General features: G+C 40.0%; 1 protein-coding gene across 4 annotated transcripts in view; it reads left to right on the forward strand.

The window, feature by feature from the left end:
• UNC80 (unc-80 homolog, NALCN channel complex subunit) overlaps positions 1-20,708 on the forward strand; it is a 225,023-nt gene extending 204,315 nt beyond the window's left edge. For 3 of the 4 annotated variants that reach the window (XM_035726865.1, XM_027590728.1, XM_027590727.2), the window contains 9 exons: positions 1,546-1,730; positions 2,353-2,518; positions 3,824-4,003; positions 7,737-7,875; positions 10,388-10,444; positions 17,690-17,771; positions 18,686-18,797; positions 19,427-19,626; positions 20,442-20,708. In XM_035726865.1, coding sequence (XP_035582758.1) covers positions 1,546-1,730; positions 2,353-2,518; positions 3,824-4,003; positions 7,737-7,875; positions 10,388-10,444; positions 17,690-17,771; positions 18,686-18,797; positions 19,427-19,626; positions 20,442-20,708 — 1,388 coding nt within the window. The remainder of the gene's footprint in view (positions 1-1,545; positions 1,731-2,352; positions 2,519-3,823; positions 4,004-7,736; positions 7,876-10,387; positions 10,445-17,689; positions 17,772-18,685; positions 18,798-19,426; positions 19,627-20,441) is intronic. The other variant, XM_027590729.1, reaches the window with a different exon arrangement.
• Positions 20,709-21,412: the final 704 nt, after the last annotated feature.

Genomic DNA, 21,412 nt, shown 5'->3' on the forward strand with positions numbered 1-21,412 from the left:
TTTGCATTTATTTTGAACACTTCCTGTGCACCAAGCAGTGTTTTCTATACTTTGAATCCTTACAACAACTCTAAGAAGTAAATGTTCTTCTCCTTTTAGGACTGAAGAGGCAAAGGCCCAGAAAGGTTGAGTAACTTACCTAAAGTCACACAGTTAATAAACAGCAGAGCCAAAGTCCAAATCCAAGCCATCTGGCACCTGAGTCCCTGCTCTTGAGCCCCTTGCTATCCTGCTTATGTGTTGGGCTGATGGAAGTGAAGGAGGAGAATGGCAGAGACCCACAGAAGGCTAACAGGCACCTAGCAGTAGAAATGTCACCAAGCTCAGCGTAGGGAAAGGAGTGTTGTGTTTTGTCCCTTCGTTTGTTTGTTTAGTCAAGGGAAAGGAATTCGGACGAATGATGGCTGTGAAAAATGGGATTTTGAGGAGGAGGGGGAGGGGTAAAGAAGACTCTTACAACATCTCTCTCCGTGTTATATGGCATGGTTGTCCCCTGTAAATGTCCAAAATAGGCGATAAAGGTATGTGTGACTTTGAGGGCTGTATGGAGTTGGGTTTCTGTATGTCTTTTAGTTGCTGAGATGGGCCTTAAGACATGATCAAGAAGGCCCAGTTTCCCCTCGACTGCCCGGTAGCAGACACTGGGCCGAGAGCTGAGGGGGTCAGAGGACGCTCCCGCCAGAATGTTTGGCATCCTTACAGTATTCTGGTTTGTCCTGACACACTGTTTGGGAAATCTTCTTCCCCTCCAAATAAATAAATAAATAAATAAATAAATAAATAAATGTAGATTGTGACAGGGCTGCCAGAATCTAGGAAGCAAGAGATCTTGCAAAAGAAATCCAACAGGGTTTAGTAATCAACAAGATGTGCATGGGGGGGGGGGGGGGGGGGGGGGGGAGAAGGAACGAGGGAGGAGGACGGAGGGAGGGAGGAGGCTGGAGTTTTTTTCATCTGGAAGGATCTACTGAAACATATTGCCTGGCTACCTCTGGGGAGTGGTGGGGTCGGGAAGGGAGCTGGCAAGCGGAAGGACTTTTTCTTTTTTTAATTTTGTGCATGTCTGCATGGCTTGATTTTACTTTAAATAGCAAGAATATGTTCTTTCTATGCTTAGAAGAAAAAAAAAAATCTTTTTAAACACCCATGTTTTAGTTTAGGATATGAGTGGTGTGCTGGTATTACCATAAAGCCACTAAGACGGCACTTTCAGAAAGCTAAATATTAGCCCCACATTATGTTTAGGATACATTTCCCTTTCCGTTCTATGAACCACCTGGCTCTGTGTTGTCCAAATCGAAGTTAAATGTACTTAAGAAAGGTAGCTGTGTTCTCCTAATCAGGATCCAAACAGATCAAAACATCCAGATTTTTGTCTCGATGTCAGAACGCTCGCTCAGGAGAGCATTCAGGTTCTTGGGAACATGGAGACAATTTGGAAATTCAGAAAATGTTCTGACGCATAAAGCGCTGTGGGTGCAGACAGGGTTCCTCCGAGGCCCAAGTACACGCGCAGGCTTACTTTTCTTTTTTCCCGGTGTGAAGCGCTGAAGGTGATTCTCGTCTGCTTTGAGAGGCAGCTGGGAAGCCAGTGGTACTGGCTGAGCCTCCAGGTGAAGGAGATGGCTCTGCGCAAGGTGGGAGGCCTGGCCCTGTGGGACTTCCTCGACTTCATCGTGCGGACCCGAATCCCCATCTTCGTGCTCTTGCGCCCGTTCATCCAGTGCAAGGTGTGGTGTGCGCTTCGCCCAGAAGCGCCGAGCCCCGGGGATGTGTTCTCTCCAGGTTAAGGCGGGATTGCTGCGGCGGTGTTGTGCGACGCAGGAGAGCTAGTTAGGAGGACCTTTTAATACCGTGTTTGTAAGCCAACAGCTCAAAAATGGATCCCAGAGGATCAAATGTCATGTTAGGAGTACCTTCGCAGTGAGAGCGTTATGAAACTCTCTAAAACTCTGCCCTCTCTTGACTCACCACTGCCCCCTAGGGAAAAAGACAAAAAAAAGATGGGCCAAGGGTAGGATCTGGGGAAGGTTCTCCTTTCTTCCGTGACATGATAGAGATCTGATTTTAAATAAACATGGAAAAGATAGAACAGTTAAAGCATGTTTCCCCCCCCCCCAAATCCTCCCTCACTATTCATCTACTGTGTTAATCTTCTCATGCCCGAATTTCCTGGGGCAGTGATTCAAAATAATGTATTGATTAAGAGCTTCCTATATAAAGCACTGTCCTAAAAACTTCATTTGCATTACCTTATTTCAGCCTCACAACCAACTATGAAATAGATACAATAATTAGCCCATTTAACAGATGGGAAAATTGAGGACCTGAGAATCCATACCTTCCTTTCAGCTTCTGGCCCAGCCAGCAGAAAATCATGAAGAGCTCTCTGCCCGGCAACACATCGCAGACCAGCTGGAGCGACGCTTTATCCCACGCCCTCTGTGCAAGAGCTCCCTCATTGCCGAGTTCAACAGTGAACTAAAAATTCTAAAAGAGGCAGTTCATAGTGGCTCAGGTGAGTAACTGTGGGGTATTTTGCATTCGCTTGCTTCATGGAACTCACACCCTACAAAGAATGCCTCTGTCTGGGTCACCACTCTTTTTGGAACCATGTGTGAGGTAGTCATGTAAGTTCCCTGGTAGATTGGACTATGTGATCAATGCCAGCAACAAAGCAAGGGGTATCATGGGATTTTAATTTTGCTCTTTTCTAAACTTTTTTTTCAATCTTCGTTTCAGTAGTGAAGCTCTTCCTTGACTACTTAACTAGGGGGAAAAAAGGTATTGAAATGCTTGCCTTCACTTCCTTTTTGGAAAGGAGAAGGGGGATTTGGTAGATGGTTTCATAGATGTTATTTCACTCAGTCCACGCAAATGCCCTTAAGGTCGATAACGGAGAGTCCACTTAAGGAATGAGGAAACCGAGACTCTGTAGAGAATAAAGAATCTACACACAGAACTAGAATGATTGCTTACAAAGCCTTGAACTTTTACAGATTGGGGGAGGTAGGGTTGAATTAGAGTTGGCAGGCTAGGAGATCCTTTCTTTACATTATTTAAAAGATTTTCTTTTGGGGGTGCATTGTTTACTTTTTACGATTATTAACAGGAAATTACTAGGAGGGAAAACAAATCATTATCTGCCATTAGAGGGCAGTCATTACCCATAAGTAGACTCTCATATGTGTGGCTTTTTTCTTTCTAAAATGTACTATTGCTTGCGATGCATTAAAGACAAAGATTTTGACAAGTACAGTCTTAGTGAAATCTGCAGAGTGCCATTCAAATATTCTGCTTTATAATAAAATAACCTGACACATGCAAGGGGATATTTTATAAGTTATCATTTCCAGAAAAGGAGAATGCAAACACAGTTCTGATTACGTATTCTGATTTTGATTGAGAAGTTCCTATCAGACAATGCATTTATTACTCCTACATGCTTGTGTCAGGAGAGATAAATTTCTCAGTAAAATCTGCCAAGTTGGAAGCTTCAATTCATGTCAAAATTATTTTGCATTCTTCCAGCCTTCACATTTGAAATCAAAAGCAATGTCAAAGCATTTTACATTATTAGGGATACTATATTCCCCTGAGGAAACTGTTCAATTATGAGTAAATCAATAGCCAATTCTTTTTCTTTTTAAATCTCACTTCCACTTGCTACTTTATCCTAAAGACCACTTATCTGAGACACACTATTTAACTGACCTTTCCTAAAAAATACAGGGAGCCTTGATACAAGGGAGGAGTTTGAAGCAAGCATTTGTTTTCTTTCAAGACGCTCACCATGCATCTCCTTTGGTCTCTCGACCCCCAGCCTACCAAGGGAAGACGTCCATCAGTACTGTGGGCACCTCTACCTCCGCTTACCGCCTGAGCCTGGCCACCATGTCCCGCTCCAACACGGGCACGGGCACTGTCTGGGAGCAGGACAGTGAGCCCTCCCAGCAGGCTTCGCAGGACACCCTGAGTAGGACTGATGAGGAAGATGAGGAAAGTAGGTTACCCCACAGAATGGGGTAGATGTGGGGGTGACATGTGGGACCCAGCTTGGCCATGGAAATGAGGGCTTGGGAAGGATTTCTGCCGCTCTGACCTTTTTCAATGCTGATTCCCCAGTCATTTTTACAAAAAGGATTTAAAGTGGAATTGTGGGGCGTCTGGGGGGTGGCGTCAGTTAAGTGTCTGACTCAGTTTCGGCTCAGGTCATGATCTCAGAGTCAGGGCATCGAACCCCACATCAGGCTCCATGCTCAGTGGGGAGTCTGCTGGAGATTCTCTCTCCCTCTCTCTCTGCCCTTCCCATTCATGCTCTCTCGCTCTCTAAAACAAATAAATCTATAAAATAAATAAAATAAAATAAAATAAAATAAAATAAAATAAAATAAAATAAAATGGAATTGTGACTGATTCCATGATTCCTACTGCCTACTCTTTTATAAATTCCTCAGCAGCCTTGGTCATTTGGAAGGAATTCAGACAAAAGCAAATCTTTAGTGACCCCTACACCTTGAGCTTATAAATTCAACCTTTTCCACGCACTCTCATTTAAATTGTACTTAAGTAACTAAGGGAAGTGTTTATTCTGCTTTCTCCTGGCCATCTGGCCTATGGGGTTGACCAGCACTCCCCACTGAGCAAAGAAAACTAAGCAATGCTTATACTCAGGACTCAGAAAAGATCAGTTGGCTATACTATCTAGAACGTAAACCAATAGGCTTTCTTGAGGGACTACAACCCAAAAGGAAATACAACCCAAATCTGACTCAAGAGTGTTCCTAATGGCTGAGGTGGGCCAGGAGCTTCTAACACATGTGCATAAGATTTGGTGTCATGAAATGAGACCAGTCAAGAACGTGTTTCATATGTATGCTTAATAGGAGTAGGTTTTAAAAGTAAAAAGTGAAAGGTCCAATTAATTACCACTGTCATTTAACTATTTTTATTGCCTTGATTATTTTCTAGTTGTGTTTTAAAGACACTCTGAGGGGCACCTGGGTGGCTCAGTCAGATAAGCATCTGCCTTCAGCTCAGGTCATGATCCCAGGGTCCAGGATCGAGCCCCACATTGGGCTCCTTGCTCAGTGGGGAGCCTGCTTCTCCCTCTCCCTCTGCTGCTCCCCCTGCTTGTGCTCTCTCTCTCTCTCTCTGTCAAATAAATAAATAAAATCTTAAAAAAAAAAAGACACTCTGATATAACATTTATATAGCAAAGAGTGCTGTCAGTGCCTTAAGAATAAAGAAGACAGGGGCGCCTGGGTGGCTTAGTCGTTAGGCGTCTGCCTTCGGCTCAGGTCATGATCACAGGGTCCTGGGATCGAGCCCCACATCGGGCTCCCTGCTCCACGGGAAGCCTGCTTCTCCCTCTCCCACTCCCCCTGCTTGTGTTCCCTCTCTCGCTGTCTCTCTCTCTCTCTCTCTGTTAAATAAATAAATAAAATCTTAAAAAAAAAAGAATGAAGAAGACAAAATCTAGATCTTCACTTAGAGCCTCTCCATATCAAACAACAATAAAAAGACCCATTTTAAACTAAATTAGGAGAAATAGGAGTTGAGGTTGGAATTTTAATTAACTAAGATGAATGAAAGTATTTTAATTCACTACTAGAGTTGGACGTGGAGGAGAGGGAAAGAAAGAAATGCAGTAACTTTTCCAAATGTGGTTTAGGGTTAATCAGACAATGAAGTGATGATCATACTGTCTTTCACCTGACCTACAGATATATTTTTTTCTAAATCACCCTGTTCATTGTGCAAGGAAATACTCTTCAAATTATAACGGGAAATCTTGAAAAATCTTGACCAAGAAAGAAAACAAAATGAGAGAAAAAAGGATAAGCAGTTTTATATTCATTAAGTCCTAGTAATAGTTCAGAACTTTAGTAGTATCTATTTTTCTTTAATGCTTTAAGTAACGTCTCCCAGCAATTTTTTTTTTTAATTATGGGAAATGATACCACCTATCTTTAGTAAAGCTAAATATCTTTAGTAGGTAACCTCCTAGCCAGCAGGAAGGAGATAGGAGAGAAAAGTAGAGAGGACATAAAGAGCGATATCACCGATTGGGAGCCAGCACTTAAACCCACTGATGAACGTGCAGTTTTTTGCTAATATCGCTGCTCTTAGACAGCACAACCATCCCAGTGGAAACAGAGTTGCTAACAAATGTGTGGTTGTGATGTGGGTGTGTACTAATTTATATGGGATGGGTATAAAAGCCAAATGGTTGACTACTTTGACTTAAACTATTTTCCCATTCTATCATCAAACCCATATTAAGACGTAACAGGTACAAGATGAGGTATAAGAAAGTATGAGAAAAAATATGTTCTCTGAGATCTTAGATCTAGTCCTGTAGAGGAGATGACAGACATTTTCAATAAAGAACATTTAACAAAAGGGTGAATGGAAGGCAGCATGTAATTAATCATCAAACAAATATTGAGAGACTGTGAAGTGATATATGAGTTTAAATAGGAGGAAAAATCAGTGAGATATGGGAAAGGACTTTGTAGAAATAGTTCTATTTATGTTACCATGTTTTTCATGTTTTCAAGGCACATTTGCTTATTCCCTTCTCTGTGAACACACCTAAAAAAGAAATACCATTCTGTAACATGAATCAACTTCAAGTCAGTCATTATGTAACAAATTAAAATTTCTGGCACTCTTCATATACACCTTTTTGGTTTGAAAGAAGTTTCATTAGAAATACGACCACTTGGGGTATTTTAAATAAAGAACGTCAGATGACCTTACATGGTAGCATAAGTTCAACACAACACTACATTAATCAAAATATGTTCACTGTTCAGGGGCGCCTGGGTGGCTCAGTTGGTTAAGCGTCTGACTTGGTTTTGGCTCGGGTCGTGATCTCAGGGTCATGGGATCGAGGCTTCTGTCGCGCTTAGAGTAGAGTCTGCTTGAGATTCTTTCCCCCTCCCTCTCCTTCTTGCTCTTCCCCCAGCTTGTGTGTGTATGTTCTCTCCCTCTCTCTCTGGTAAATAAATAAATAAAATCTTTAAAAAATAAATAAAAATATGTTTACTGGTCAGCAACAAACACCATTAACTCACTTAAAATGAGGCCATCTTGTCACAAATACTGTGCTAAAGCTAACTTTCACATGGATTTGAATACATTGATTTCTGCTTCACGAAGAAAATAAGACTATATGCGTCAAGTTTAAAACTTCAGGTCAAAATAAGCATTTGTTTTTTAAATTTTAGAGGTTTTCAAATATTTACCCTAAAGCTATCTGAAATAGTCTTGCCCTCAGCAGTCTAAAAATCATTAAATGTACTGAATGTAGTTTTTCAGTGTCAAAGAAATATACTTGACTCATCTAGTAACAATATTCCTTTTTGCACTATTCTCAGAATGTTTAAAAATTTTTAGTCCAGCTTTTCTGAAATCAGATACCTCTTGACTTTCACAAATAACTTACTTGTAAAAATGGACAAGATATTTACATTTATTTCATGCAGGCTGTTTGAGGGTGGGAGATGCGTGGATGTGAAGAATTGTTTGTCCCTTTGTACAGATTAAAAACTAAGACCTTTGGGAGTCTTACATTGTAATCTGTACAAAGGGACGAATGATAATTTAGCTTTAAAGATTACCCTAAAGTGGGAACCCAAGCCAAGGACGGAACCCAAGTACAAACTCGGTTTGGGTCTTCAGATTAACATGACCACATTATAACACTCCATTCCTTTGTCCCCTATCAGATGACTCTGTAAGCATGCCCAGTGTGGTAAGTGAACAAGAAGCTTACCTTCTGAGCACCATTGGAAGGAGGCGGTTCTCCAGCCACGTCTCTAGCATGTCTGCACCTCAGGCTGAGGTGGGCATGTTACCCAGCCAAAGGTAAAGAGCCACGGATATCTTATACTCTGCATTTGGGGGCAAAGGTAGAATTCTGAAAATTCACTTTTGTTGTTCTAAAAAGGCTAAAAGAGAAGCAGAGGATTGTGTTTTTATATAGACCATTCGACAAAGGACTTTTCAACCAAAGTCATGCAAGGCAACAGTTTGCAAAGAGTTTTCTAAGCCAGACCAGTACAAGGGATCCCAGTTTCTGATCCAAGCATTGTTTCAACTTAAAAACTCTCTAGAAGTAGATAGATGGTCTTTTTTCTGGTTGTCAAATGATATTCTCATATTTCACATAAATCATTAGCTAAGCTAATAATGAGTACCTGGCTAGTGTATAGGACTAGCTTGATATATGTGGTCGAGTTTAGACTTTTGGTATGTCATTAGCATTTAGTTGGAGGTAGCGATGCTTAACCAAGTGGAAAAAGACCTACGCCACTATGTGTGACCTTCGGCAGGTCATTTAACAAGGGCCAACAGTGCTCTTCTCTGTGAAAAAGGAGGTTGGCTAAAGTGACCTTTACAGTACCTTCTCTATAGTTATATGATTCCATGACTAAACACTTTAAGACATTTTCTTTATGTGTTCTCTGCCCTATAAGAACATACATAAAAGTTCCAAGATACATATATCAAACATAGAAAATGATCTGCTGTAAGAGTCAAAACATTGTCTATTTCAGAGCCAATGATATTATCACTTCAGGAACTGAATGGTTTCAAAGAGTTAGCCTTATGTGTTTTTGGCTAGCTTGTTCTTTATTTTTAATATCTACAGATTTGATGTGGTATACTTCATATGTGGAAAATAATAAAAATCATAGCACATTCTAATGTTCAGGTAAAATCAGTATTATGCAGAAATAATTACCTTATGCCCAAATCCTTTAGCAAATAGTTCATGAACTTTACAGATGAAATAAAATTTGTGAAATAAAGCCTAACTTTGGAGAATATCAAAAACTAGGGGAAAATGATAAAAGATGATTAATAAGTAAATTGCATACTTATAAAGAAAACAGTATTTTATGTACCATTTGGTTAATACAAAAATTAATAATATATAAGGGTTACTATCATTGTAAGAGATTGTTTTACCTACCTTTTGGTAACTTACCTTTAAAAAGGAGGTCTTTTAAATAAAATGCACGAACAAAACTAGAGTTAAACTATAAAATGTCCAAAAAAACCAAAAAGATGCAAAGTCATACAAGCAGTTAATATTGGTAACTATCAATTCATTTTTAATTGCTAGCATGTGCAAGCTTCTATCAAGGATAAGAGAAAGCCATCCAGCAATTCATGTAAAAGTTTTATTTAAATTAGGGAATTGTAGGAATTTAACATAGAGGGTTTTTTGGTGATTTACCTGAACTAACCAGACCATCCATTCCCTTTGTATGTACATATTCATTAAGAGGCTAACTTGTTTCAAGGGAGAAAATTTCTTCTCTTATGGATATTTTGGAAATCCAGAAAAATCATATAGTTAAGCCTTTTGGCTTGAGTCATATTTTGGAAGGCTAGTGAAAGTAGTAATATCTATGTGTATTAGGGAAAGGGAGCCTCTTTCTGGACACAGAGGCTATTTCTACAGTGTACGATTAGGTAAACAATTGGGGGGGGGCAGGCCCTCCAGCTTTTTAAATAGTTTAATTCCATTCAATTTCGTAAGTATTTATTGAGTGCCTTGTGGATGCTTGCTTAGCCCGATGCTAGGTAGTGAAGGAGAGAGAAAATATGACACAATTTTTGTTCACAAATCCCAAAATCAGCTGCATCCAAATAAATCAATAAACTATTTAATTATTCTCTCACCAACCTGACAGGTTTCTTCTTTTGGCATTTACAATTCAGTCACTAGAGGGTGGAGTGAGGAGGTAAATGAGAGTTCCAGGTAAATATGCCGGGGTTATCTTCCTCTGGCTTGTTGCTGACTTGCATTTCCATTGCAAAATTAGCAAGGGAAGTTGAGTTCTTTCTTTGCTTCTCTTAATGGCATCAGTTCCAAGAGTTTGGTTGTGCCAATTCATGGTAAGTGGTTTTTTGTGTGATAATGTCACAACACATGAGAAAGAAGCAGGCTCCTGGTCAATGAAGAATCACGTACATACTCAGACAAATGGAAAGTAACAACCACCCAGCCAAATGGTCACCAAAGGAATGATAGTCTTGTCTTCTACAGATTCATTCTACAATGCACTTCAGAGCTCATGTGTCCATTTGGAGCTCATTTTAAGTCCCAACTCTTGACCAATAAATAGATCACTCCTCTGAGAGTCATACCCACCCAAAGTCCCTCCTCCCCCATTACCTCGAGTCCTATGTCTTGACAAACCCAGCACAAGGTGAAATGGTTACCTGTCTCCTTCTCCTTCTTGTTCTGTTAAATTTATTTATTTTTGGCTCTTGGAAGCAGAAAATTGCATGCCTTTTTTTCTTTTTCTTTTATTTGTTTGCATTTTCTTTCCCTAAATGCTTCATCTCCCTACCCCTCCTGCAGTGAACCTAATGTCCTCGATGACTCCCAGGGCCTGGCCGCCGAGGGCAGCCTCTCTAGGTACAGTGTCAACGCTACCTGTCTATTGGTGTCTGTGCTGGGAAACTAGCTGTTCCCTGTCTCCTCTGTCTCTCTGTCTCTCTGTCTCCTCTCGCCGCGCCCCCCCCCCCCCACCCCGGTCTTGATATCTCTTTCCATTTCTTGCCCTTTGTCGCTCATGAACACACGAGCCTGGAAGTCAAAGGTGTAGCCTCCTTCATTTGCAGCTTCAGAGCTCAATCACAAATGGCCTAAAAAGCTTTCTTAAAAAAAAAAAACAACTGTGGCGTTCTTTTAAGGGCTTGTCCCATGGGCATCTAAAACATTTGATATGCTAAATGTTAATCTTATCCCATCCAGTCATTCCCTCCCACACTGATAGCCCTTAAGAATTGTTTTTCAGAAGCCTTTTAATACAACTCCCCATCATCAAGAAGCCCCTTATTAAATCCAGACAGGTCTTTTAGTTCATAGCATGGATGGTAAGAAAACAAACAATGCTGCTATAATAAGAGTAATGATGTTGATACAATTTCTGTAATTCCCTCTCTTTGATGCATGCTATGTGGCAGGCTATTATAGTAGCTTGTTCAAACAACACATAAAAAGAACGTCTGTCCCAGCACAAAGAGGACTCCCAAACTTGCCATGAAATGTCAGACACAAACATTTCTCGGTAAGTAAGAGAAGTCTTATGATGCAGACAATAAGATACCTGGGCTATTGGTTTAAAGCGTCAGAAAGGGGGACTGCACCTTTAACACTCAGATAAACCACGTCAAACATTCCTAATCTTGTGCTGTTGATTCACACCTCTCAACTAATCCTCATTAGGGGTGATGCTTCTTGTTCATTCGAACAGTGCCTTAGTTCCATCTCAAGAGAAAACATCCCCTTCCAGGTTTGCGTTATATAGTGAGGACAATACAACGTGTTTATTGCTTTAACACAAAGATGAGGAAATGTTGAGAGGCTGTTCCGGTGACAGGATATTCTTTGTTTTCTTTTTGTTTTCTTTGCATCTTGTCCAGATTTCACATTTTCTTCAGCAATTGAAAATGGGAAATTTAGTCCATCATCGGGTGTATCATTTTTTTTTTTTTTACTACACCCACAAATCATGGCATTCATTTGTGTTTGCAAGCCCTTGCCTTGACAGACCAGTCTCTTATTGATGGTAAATGTGGAAGTGCGGTGCTGCAGAGTGCAGACTCAAGTCCATTATTGAGAGCTGGGGGGACGAGGTCAAATGAGACGGTTTCCCTTCATTGTTCACAGAGTTTGAAGAGATCAGAACCAAGTCTAGCGCCTTGACCACTACTTTCAAAGAATGCATTTGTTTGATGCTGAAAATTACATGTGAGACAGGTGCACCTCACTTAGAAGAGAACTTCAGTGGCCCTTGGAGAGTGGAAAGGATTAAACCAGACTTGCATTTGGCCGACTTTGTCCCAGGGCTCTTCCAATTAGGCCAAATTTTACTCTTGCTGAGTAAATACTAGTCCAGGTTTGGTGAGGGAAGGCAGGCATTTGAGTTGATTTTTATAAACTTTCTAAAGGATTTGGCCATCTCTGGCAGGTTCAGGGTTCAAATTGCTGAACTTGGAGTTATTGGAACCAGTCTGCCCTGGGTCCAGCACCAGTGGGAGTAAACCCAAAGTTCTTGCTATGTGAGACTGTTTCAGAGCCAAAATTGTAGCTTTTGTCTACAACTGATTTAGTCAGTCATGTCAGGACTTTGGATACTGTTTTAGACCAACTGTTGTCGATCTGTTGTTGTTCCTATAACTGGCATGTTTTAGTTCTGGGTGTTAGCCACGCACACTCCATGGTGGTCATTAAGGAAACAGAGGATGAGGTGTTCACTTGGATTCTAAATAATGCTATTAATGCAGAGGAATCCCACCAGCCAGTAGCACATCCACCTTTGCCAGACCCTGCAAGTCATATTTCTTGAACTCCATCATGTCACCAAGTTCTCTTTGGAGGAGAGGAACTTTTGGCATTTACTAAGAGGTGGGTCTATAAAATAGGATATGCACTTATTTATATTTGGTTTCTAGGCATTCTTATTTTTGGCATGAAACTTCTTTATGTTGCAGAATTTTCAGATCCTAAAGAAGCAGTAGGGATTAACCAAGGCAATTATATTTAGCACACACCCGAACACTCAGGACCTAAAGTACATCCAAAGTAGTCCTAAGGAAAATCTGGCTCCAAACCTTAAAGAAAACCAAGAAGCAGGTGCCTGGGTGGCTCAGTTGGCTAAGAGTCTGACTCTTGATCTCAGCTCAGGTCTTCATCTCAGGGTCGTGAGTTCAAGCCCAGCGTTGGGCTCCATGCTGGGCGTGGAGCCTACTTACAAAAAAAAAAAAAAGAATATCAGGAAGCATGCCCAAAGGAAAGTAATACACCCTGCTTCTCCCTTAACCCCCACATTTTGGCACATTTTCTGGAGATTTGCTTTTGAAAGAGCATTTATTTTAGGTCAGTGGGACAAGTTGGCCTGAGGGATAAATGAGGAAGAGACCAGAATAACGAGGGTGACCTGATAGATAGATAGAAACCAATAAAAATTATGCAGACCTTTTGAAAATTTCTTCCAGGATTTTTTTTTAAAATTGTGCTATCTGGTTTCTTTTGAATATTCATCACAAGAGGTATCAGCCTGTTAGACGCACTATGCTATGGAGGAAAAATTCTTTCTTTTGGAAATTAATACATTAAAATAGTATCCCATTCCCTTCTGTTGAGAATATTGCTCTTAGAGGCATAGAAACTCACTGTAGATGTTCCCTCCCTGTACCTGCCCCCAAATACACACACTGTCCATCATGTTTTCTCCAGAAGAATTAGACATACAGAAGTTCTTCAAGCACTTAGCCTGGATGTTTATACTTGAAGATCAGATTTTGTTTGGACACGTTAGAATACTTTGGAAGGCATGAATTGACAATCAATTCTAATTTTTTAAAAAGAGATTATAATGCTATTTGATTCTGTAAGGGTAATTTTAATCCCAGTGAAAAAAAAGAATGTGGCTCAAGTTTGAGCAAGACTATGTAGCCTGGGTGAGACAAAATAAAAATAACCTATTTAGCAGAGCCCATATCATGATCATCCACATTTCCAAAGTATGAAAACTTGGCAAGTACTCTCCAAGTACTTAGAAAAATATTTAAGCCTTTCTCGTGTAACTGAGAATGAACGGCTAAGAAAATGCGTGTTGTGATACACAGATATGGCCTTTGCCAGTGCTGCCTCAGTTCTTACTGGCTATCTGAGATCCAGATTATCCTCCCTTTTTACTCTGATTCCAGCCACTCCTCTCTAAATTCTGTGGCATTTAGCTTCCATTTTCTGGATGTTGTTGAAGGGGGTCAGGACAGACTCCCCAGAATGCTCCATTTTGGCATGTGGATTATTTTGAGCTGAAGGCACTTGAGACCCTGTGGCATCGAGAGAAACTTTTGTCCTTCTCTTAACCACACAGCAGACTCTACACTGGGGGTCTTTCCCAGAATAAGGGTTATTAGCAGAGATCAATTTTATCTGAGTGACCCATCTGTATGGCAGGGCAAACATCTAATTACCAAAAACCGGCTCTTCCTATCACCCTGCAAAGTGCCTTCCTTTCTTCTGAAATCCCTACCCCAAACCCCTTCTCCTTAGTTCAGAATGACCTAGAGACCTCATTTTGCCTGTCTTTGGAATTTCCATGATCTATGTGGATTCTCCATACTTAAACCTATAGAATTTGATTTTCTCCTGTTAATCTGTCTCATGTTAATTTGATTCTTAGTCCAGCTAGAAGGACTTCTAAGGGGACAGGAAATGTTGCTCCCTGACATTGTGGAGGCTAAGTAAATTTCAAACAATGATCTTTTATTGGGAAAGGGAAAAGTAGAATTTTGTCTCTTGTTTACTTCCCTGTTCTCTGTGAATGCTTTATGGCTCCTTTGGTGCTAGCTTTATGCATTCCTATCACAAGACAGTCACTCAGGGTAAATGGCTGTGCTTTGTGTCTTGTATTCCACCTCTAGATTTCTCTAACAATACTGAAGTTGAAACTAAAAGCACAGGTAGAGGCAATGAAAGTACTAATTCATTTTCCATGCACTAGTCTTACCTAGTGCTTCCACTTAAATTTTTTATTTATGAAATATATCTATGTCTCAGTCTACACATTTTTTGGTAATTTAAATGAATGATATGAATTATTATTACATTTTTACGTATTATGTTTTTATTACATTACTGAATGTCCCCTCATTCACCTATCCTATATTTTAAGACGTTCCATTAGGTATATATCTCATTTAGGAGTTGCATACATATTTGTATACTACACTCCGGGCCCTCGGGCTGAAACAGGAAAAAAGAGGTAATTTGTGCCAGAATTGTTCTCCTGACATTGTCTGAACTTCGCTAGCTTATAAATTACTTCTTTGCATTTTGAGTAAGGTGTTTTTGTTTTTCGTAGACAGTTGAGTCAAAATTCTGCCAGGCCCTGAGTGCATGTACTTCCCTAAAATCTAGATCATTATATGGTTTGCCATAGTGATGTTTTTCAGTGACTCCAAAATACAAAGGATAATTTTAGTTTCAATTGGGAATGTTTTATTTCCTTTTATCTTTATTGTTTTAACCTATTATTTTGTGAAAACGTGGAAAATCGGCCATTTCTCATTCTCAAGATTAACATTTTCGAGAAACCAGTTTTCTTGAGAGAGGCGCTTAGGGCAAACACCTTGGTCTTCTCCTGGTTGGTTTTAGTACTGTACATTCTTATGGTCACAAATCATAAATCCTACAGGTTACTAAAATAGTACATGACTTGGAGAGAATTTGAAACTAAATTGAAACTACTTTTTCTATGCAACTTGATATAGACTTGAGAGAAAGTAATGTGTTCTGCATAAATTACTTCCATTATTAACTTCTCTGGCTGTCAATGAATGTGTCCCAGCTGCACCCAGTTAAACCAGACTTTGATGTCCCCAGTACACCTCTTTTAGGGAGAATATAATGTCTTAGCTGGGATATACTATTTCCAGGGACACGTTCTATAATTTCATTTTCGATATGCGCATTCCACCAATGAAATACTGTATCATTTACATAGAACAGCTAATTACTGAAGCTGTAAACTTGATTCATTTCTTAGATATAAGCCTCTCTATCCATAGAGAAAATTTTGGTGCTTATAATCCTCTCTGGAATAATCATCATGAAACTACCATTATGCTTTGACATTAACACTCCCTGAGTAACGTGTATTTCTTTTCTTGCACCATTTTTTTCTCACAATCTCCGGTTACTGAATAAAAACGAGACAAGGGGACTGCCTCAATTTCATTTTCTCTGCCCAATTATTTTCAAAACATTTTATAACCCACTTCCTTTTAGTGTTCTAGAAGCAATAAACTCATTACAAATATCAAATGTAAAACAAAGAAGCATGCTATATACATCCCTTTTCATGTCCAAACCATTTTACATCAACTAACTTCTTTCCTCGACTTTAATGGGAGGTAGGTGGTAAGTATTAACCTCCCTTTATGGCCAAGGGAACTGAGGTAACATTTAGATGTCAATGAAGAAACCATCCCAAAGAAAGCTTTGCTTGGTATTTGGGAGAAACTTGTTTCTACTTCTGTGCATATGGTGATCGAATACTCTTTCCAATTTAAGGCACATGTTAAAATGTATAATTAATAAGGAGATGTCACTTCAAACATGCCAGCAACATAGTCTGGATTGCTTATCAGAATTTATTGCATTGTTCTTTTGAATATTTTTCCATCTTCATAGAAAGGTCACATATGTATAAAAATAATGTATATTGATCTTTTGAACTTGACATTAAGGAGAACAAGAAAGTTTAAAAAGCATCTGTTTGGGGGACTTTTATCAAATTTTGTACTGTGTATCCCAAATGGTATAATTATGATATAATGACATCCTTATTTCATAAAAACGTTGAGAAACTCCATTTGGTAATCGTTGATTTTCTTCTAGTGGAAATATGAGTAAGACCTTTAAAAAAATTATAGACATGACTATCACCCAGGTGATGGTTAACCAATTGTTAACATAACAGGGGAAACATCTGATTGTCTATCTTGCCACCAATTTCTTTCTCTACAACTGCAGCTAGATATTTTAAATAGTGCTCTCTCTCTCTCTCTCTCTCTCTCTCTTTTAATGGAAATGAATGAATATAGTCTTTCTTTTTCCTGGACAGTTGCTGACTCTGGATTCCTCTGTGGAATATTTTACTCTAAAAACAATTTGTAGATGACTCTCCTTTTGCAAAGGCAAAGCAGAAATCAGTTGCCCATTAACCAAATAAGCACATTGGCATCATCCACAGGATTACAATGTTCTCTGGGCACAAAACATTTCGTTTTTTTCACCGCCATTCCCATTATAAATACCTATTATACATGCATGCAGAATGAAAATGGATCATGGGCCCATGACAGTATTTTCAGCCTCACCCAACACTGAATAGCAACCACTGTCAGGAGTCATTTTTGCATATAAAATACACACATACACAGTAAATTTGGGGGGAGCAGGTTGTTGTTTTTATAAATTGCACATTATGTTTGAGTGCAGCTATTCAATTAAGTTTCTGAGTTCTTCTGATAGCTTGATTATTTTGCCGGCCTTTTAAATCTAAAATCTTTTCTTAAAAAACATTTAATTGTCTACCCATGTGACTATTCATTTACTCAGTAGTCACAGAGACTTCAGGCTGCAAACATGTGTTGAATGTGCCCCTTCACCCAAATGGATCCTGTGTCTGATGTGTTTGATATCTGTCCATCTTATTTTCATTTAAATTGAAATTTTAACAAAGGTGTTCCCATCCATGTGATAGAGTTGTTTGTGTTTGTTTGTCACCACCTTTTCCCTTCCCCTTGGAAAAAAAAAAATTGAGATTAGAATGTGACATCTTTAACCTTTTGGTGGCTTCCAAACCAGGGGTGTGATCGAACCAATGTTTTGCTGAATGATAGATATGGCATCAGTGACTAAAATCAAAATCTCAATTTTGGCAGCTTGGGGCTACGAGGCCTCGTCCTCCCTCCCAAACCCTTGAAATCTCCCATCCCAGGGATACTTTCCCAACCTTCCTTCAAAGATAATGGTATCTTTGAAGTGACTGTTTCATAGAAGTGGCTTTGGCTAACACCCAGCAGAGGATGGTCATCTGTACTCTCTCCGAGGTCCGCTAACACTGTTGATGCTTGACAGGGTGCCAAGTGTCCAAAGTGAACCTGGCCAACAGAACCTCCTCATTCAGCAGCCGCTGGGGAGGAAGAGGGGCCTGAGGCAGGTAAGCAGACCCGGAAAGGGCAGGAGAGTCATCCTATGAAATGGAAGCTCTAGTTAATTTGTAATGCCCATGAATATGGAGATCCTATTTTGCCTTCTCCCTGCCTGAAATAAGCAGTACAAGAGCAACTTTAAAACGTAAGTACTTGGGCAAGTGGAGAGTTTTTAGCTTCTATTTTAGCTTTTGAATCTTCTTATTGGTAAAGCTGATTCCTAGGCTCATAAGCAGGTCTATACTTCTCTTTGTCCCCTGTTCAGAAACCTTTCCCGACCAAACTTACTGAGCAAGGAATGTTTGTTATGAAGTTGATGTAAGGCCCGTTTCTATATACAGGCATAGACCCAGTTGTCCTTTCTTCCTCATTTCACAATTAATGATTCAGGTTAAAATCGAAATCAAAATAAAGACCATCTTTACAGATTTCCTTAGGTGGGGTCCCTTTACTCTCTACACACAAATTTAAATGAGCCTTTGTACAGTCACTTTGATTGGAGCTTCCCAGCATTTGCATACCAGACACTTTCTCAGCAACTGAAATTTTTTCACCAACCTCCCCTTGAAAATTAGCATGTGTTTCACTACAACTTCTAGATGAGCAAAGGCTGATCAACAAGCAATGCTTATTAGTTATGTATCCTGAAATTGTCACATTGACTATTTTAAATTATATTGATTTATGTCCTTGGCATAGGAAAAGAACTAATAATTGGGAGATAGAATTGGTTAAAGAGGATGCCAGATTCAAATACTCAGTCGTTCCATATGCAGAAAGAAGTTTAATTTATCAGCTACAAGTACAAGCATCCACAGAAACCCATAAAGGAAAGAATACATCATAGAATCCTCTGAGCACAGAGTTTCCTCCCAGGCAGTTAGAACCCTCTTGCCAGCTTTATTCTGCCTATTCTCTTTAGCTAAGACGTCCTCTACTGTCACGTCAGAAGACGCAGACTGAACCCAAAAACCGCCACGGGGCTCGGCTGTCAACCACTCGCAGGAGTATTCAACCTAAAACGAAGCCATCTGGTGAGGCCTCCTGTGTCCCTTCCGACTATATCATTGATTCAGTGTCATGCAACTCAGTCAAGAAGGTCTGCAGCCCCCCCCCCCCCCCCCCCCCCCCCCCCCCCCCCCCCCCGAGCTCCTGCTCAGGATAAAGGAAGAAGTTTCCCAGAGCACTTTAGTGCCTTTCCTTCTTTTCCACCTTTCCTCCCCTATCCTTTCCCCACAGGTCTAGGGAAATGGAAGAGTTCAAGAAAAACCACAAATGCTATGAGATTTGATTCTTGAAGGTTGTGTTTTCTTTACCCAAGCTGGGAACTGAGTTTGTTATGTCTTACTGAAGACAAAGAAATGATGAATGATAGGGACTTTTAAGTCTTGTTGGTAGCTGTTATGAGCGATGACCAAGTTCACCTAATGCTCTATGGAAATCTTGTTTTAAGCCATTTATGTAAAAATGATTTTTTCTACCCAAGTTCTCTTTATCAGGAGGTGAAATCAAAACATGTACATAATAGTCAAATATGCTCTTATTTATTACTAAGCCAGCAGTGTCTTTACAAAGAAAAGCCAGGAAACACTGGTTAGAGCTAATTATTAAGCACTTGACAATATATGTTTTCCCCATTTACTGCTTTACTTCTGACCCACAGCAGATCAGAAACGTTCTGTGACCTTCATCGAGGCTCAGCCGGAGCCAGCCGCTGCCCCACCAGAAACACTTCCCGCCACAGGCCAGCCCCAAGGCTGCAGTCCAGCCCCATCTAAGAAGCCGGAAGGAATGGGCAAACCAGTCCTCACGTCTTCCCCTGCCACTGTAGTTGCTGATCTTCACAGCCTGTCTCCCAGGCAGGTGAGGGCTCTAAAGAAACAGGCGAGGCTTGCCCCCTGCACACTTGTGTCTAGGAACAACATGGATATGCACATTTATTCCATATAATGGAAGTCTGAGTCTGTAACATTTTGTTATTCAGACAGACAACAGTCCTGTCGTCATGGACAAGAACATCCATATAAAGTATGTGGGCAGTAATACATCTACTTAAGAAGGAATAAGAGAAATCTTGGGATTCTTTGTTATGAAAAACCCAAGAGAAAATATTTCATAATGAAAATAACCATTGAAAACCATGATACAATACCTGGTTGAAAGGTAGTTCAATTTGAAAGGAAAATAAAGTTACCGGTCTAGAAGCCTATAAATAGAGAGCCGTCTGTGTCCTATGAGATGAGAGGAACTCAATATTCCGATCTTTTTTCTCATCGTTTTGATATTTTTCTTGTCTTGATTTTTTTTTCTTCTTTGAATTTTTATAAATGAATCCCCATAGGCCCCATGTCCTTCCCAGCGTCATTTAGAGAAAGCTAAGGGGCAATAATACTACATACGTTTGTAGAGTGTTGAATGGTTAACAGGCTTCGTAACACCACCATCTTGTTATCCTCAGAGTCTACAGGGTAAGCAGGGCAAAAAAATACACTCATCCTGCAGGTTAGGAAACAGGCTTGCAAGGGTGAAAGGGTCCATGTAAGAGCTCACATATGACAAAAGCTAGAGCTGGGACTGGCCAGCATCCTTGTCCAGCTCCAGGTAGACAATGACATTTTTGATCCTCTGTCCTCACACCTATCCTGATTTCCATGATGTCATGATCCTTTTGATGACAGAGTGAGCCCCTCCCCGCTGAAGAAGGAGAAAAGAGGGAGGACGCAGAAGTGCAAGGTGCTCCAGCACATGGTCCCCTCTCTACGCAGCTCTCAGACCCTGAAGAATTCACAGGCCTTGAGACATCCATCCTCCTACAGCACGGAGACACTGTCCTTCACATCAGTGAGGAACACGGCATGGAGAACCCCCTGCTGTCCAGCCAGTTCACTCTGATGCCCACCGAGCTGGGGGAGACTGACGGAGACCTAGATGAGTCTCATGTTTAATTCCGTATCTTGTTAAGAGTGGCAGGTGTAGACAAGATGTGGGAGGGATCGCTTTCCTAAAAGGTGAATACTTTTGCTTGGAAAAGATGAAAACACAGCACTTTACATCCAACGGGTGACACAAATCTCAGTAGATTTTGCTGCTAATGCGCACGTTGTTTCATAAACATCTTTAAAAAAATCAATGGCTAAGATAATTTGGTTGTGTGAAGACCATAAAAACCAGGGAAGACTAAGAGGAAAGAGCCATTTCACTGCACATTATTTATGATTCAAGAAGCCTCGAGCAGTTAAAAATATATACTATTATGGAGCTGCTTACCTAGGAATATTAACAAATAATATGTACTAAAAAGAGAATGCAATTTTTGAGATTACTCACGTTATACATCTCATGCAAATGTTTATTTTTATAGTTTCAAAAATATTAAATCAGGTGGCTATATGAGTAGCAATTTACATAAAAATAATCAATAAGGAAAATATTAGTTTGAGGAGACTAATAAATAAGCCTGCAGCCATTTTTGCTTTGATCGACAATACAGCCATTTACAAGAAAAAGAAAAAAGTACTATTTTTAAAGATGTGGATTTTTCAATACTTATTTTTCAACCGTCATTTACCTTGCATGTTGTAAATCAAAATGCTAAAGCCCTAAGATCATTCCATTTCACAACCACATTAGAGAGAAAATATTCTAAAAA

Source organism: Zalophus californianus, chromosome 3 (genome assembly GCF_009762305.2).
Source record: "Zalophus californianus isolate mZalCal1 chromosome 3, mZalCal1.pri.v2, whole genome shotgun sequence".
NCBI lineage: Eukaryota > Metazoa > Chordata > Mammalia > Carnivora > Otariidae > Zalophus > Zalophus californianus.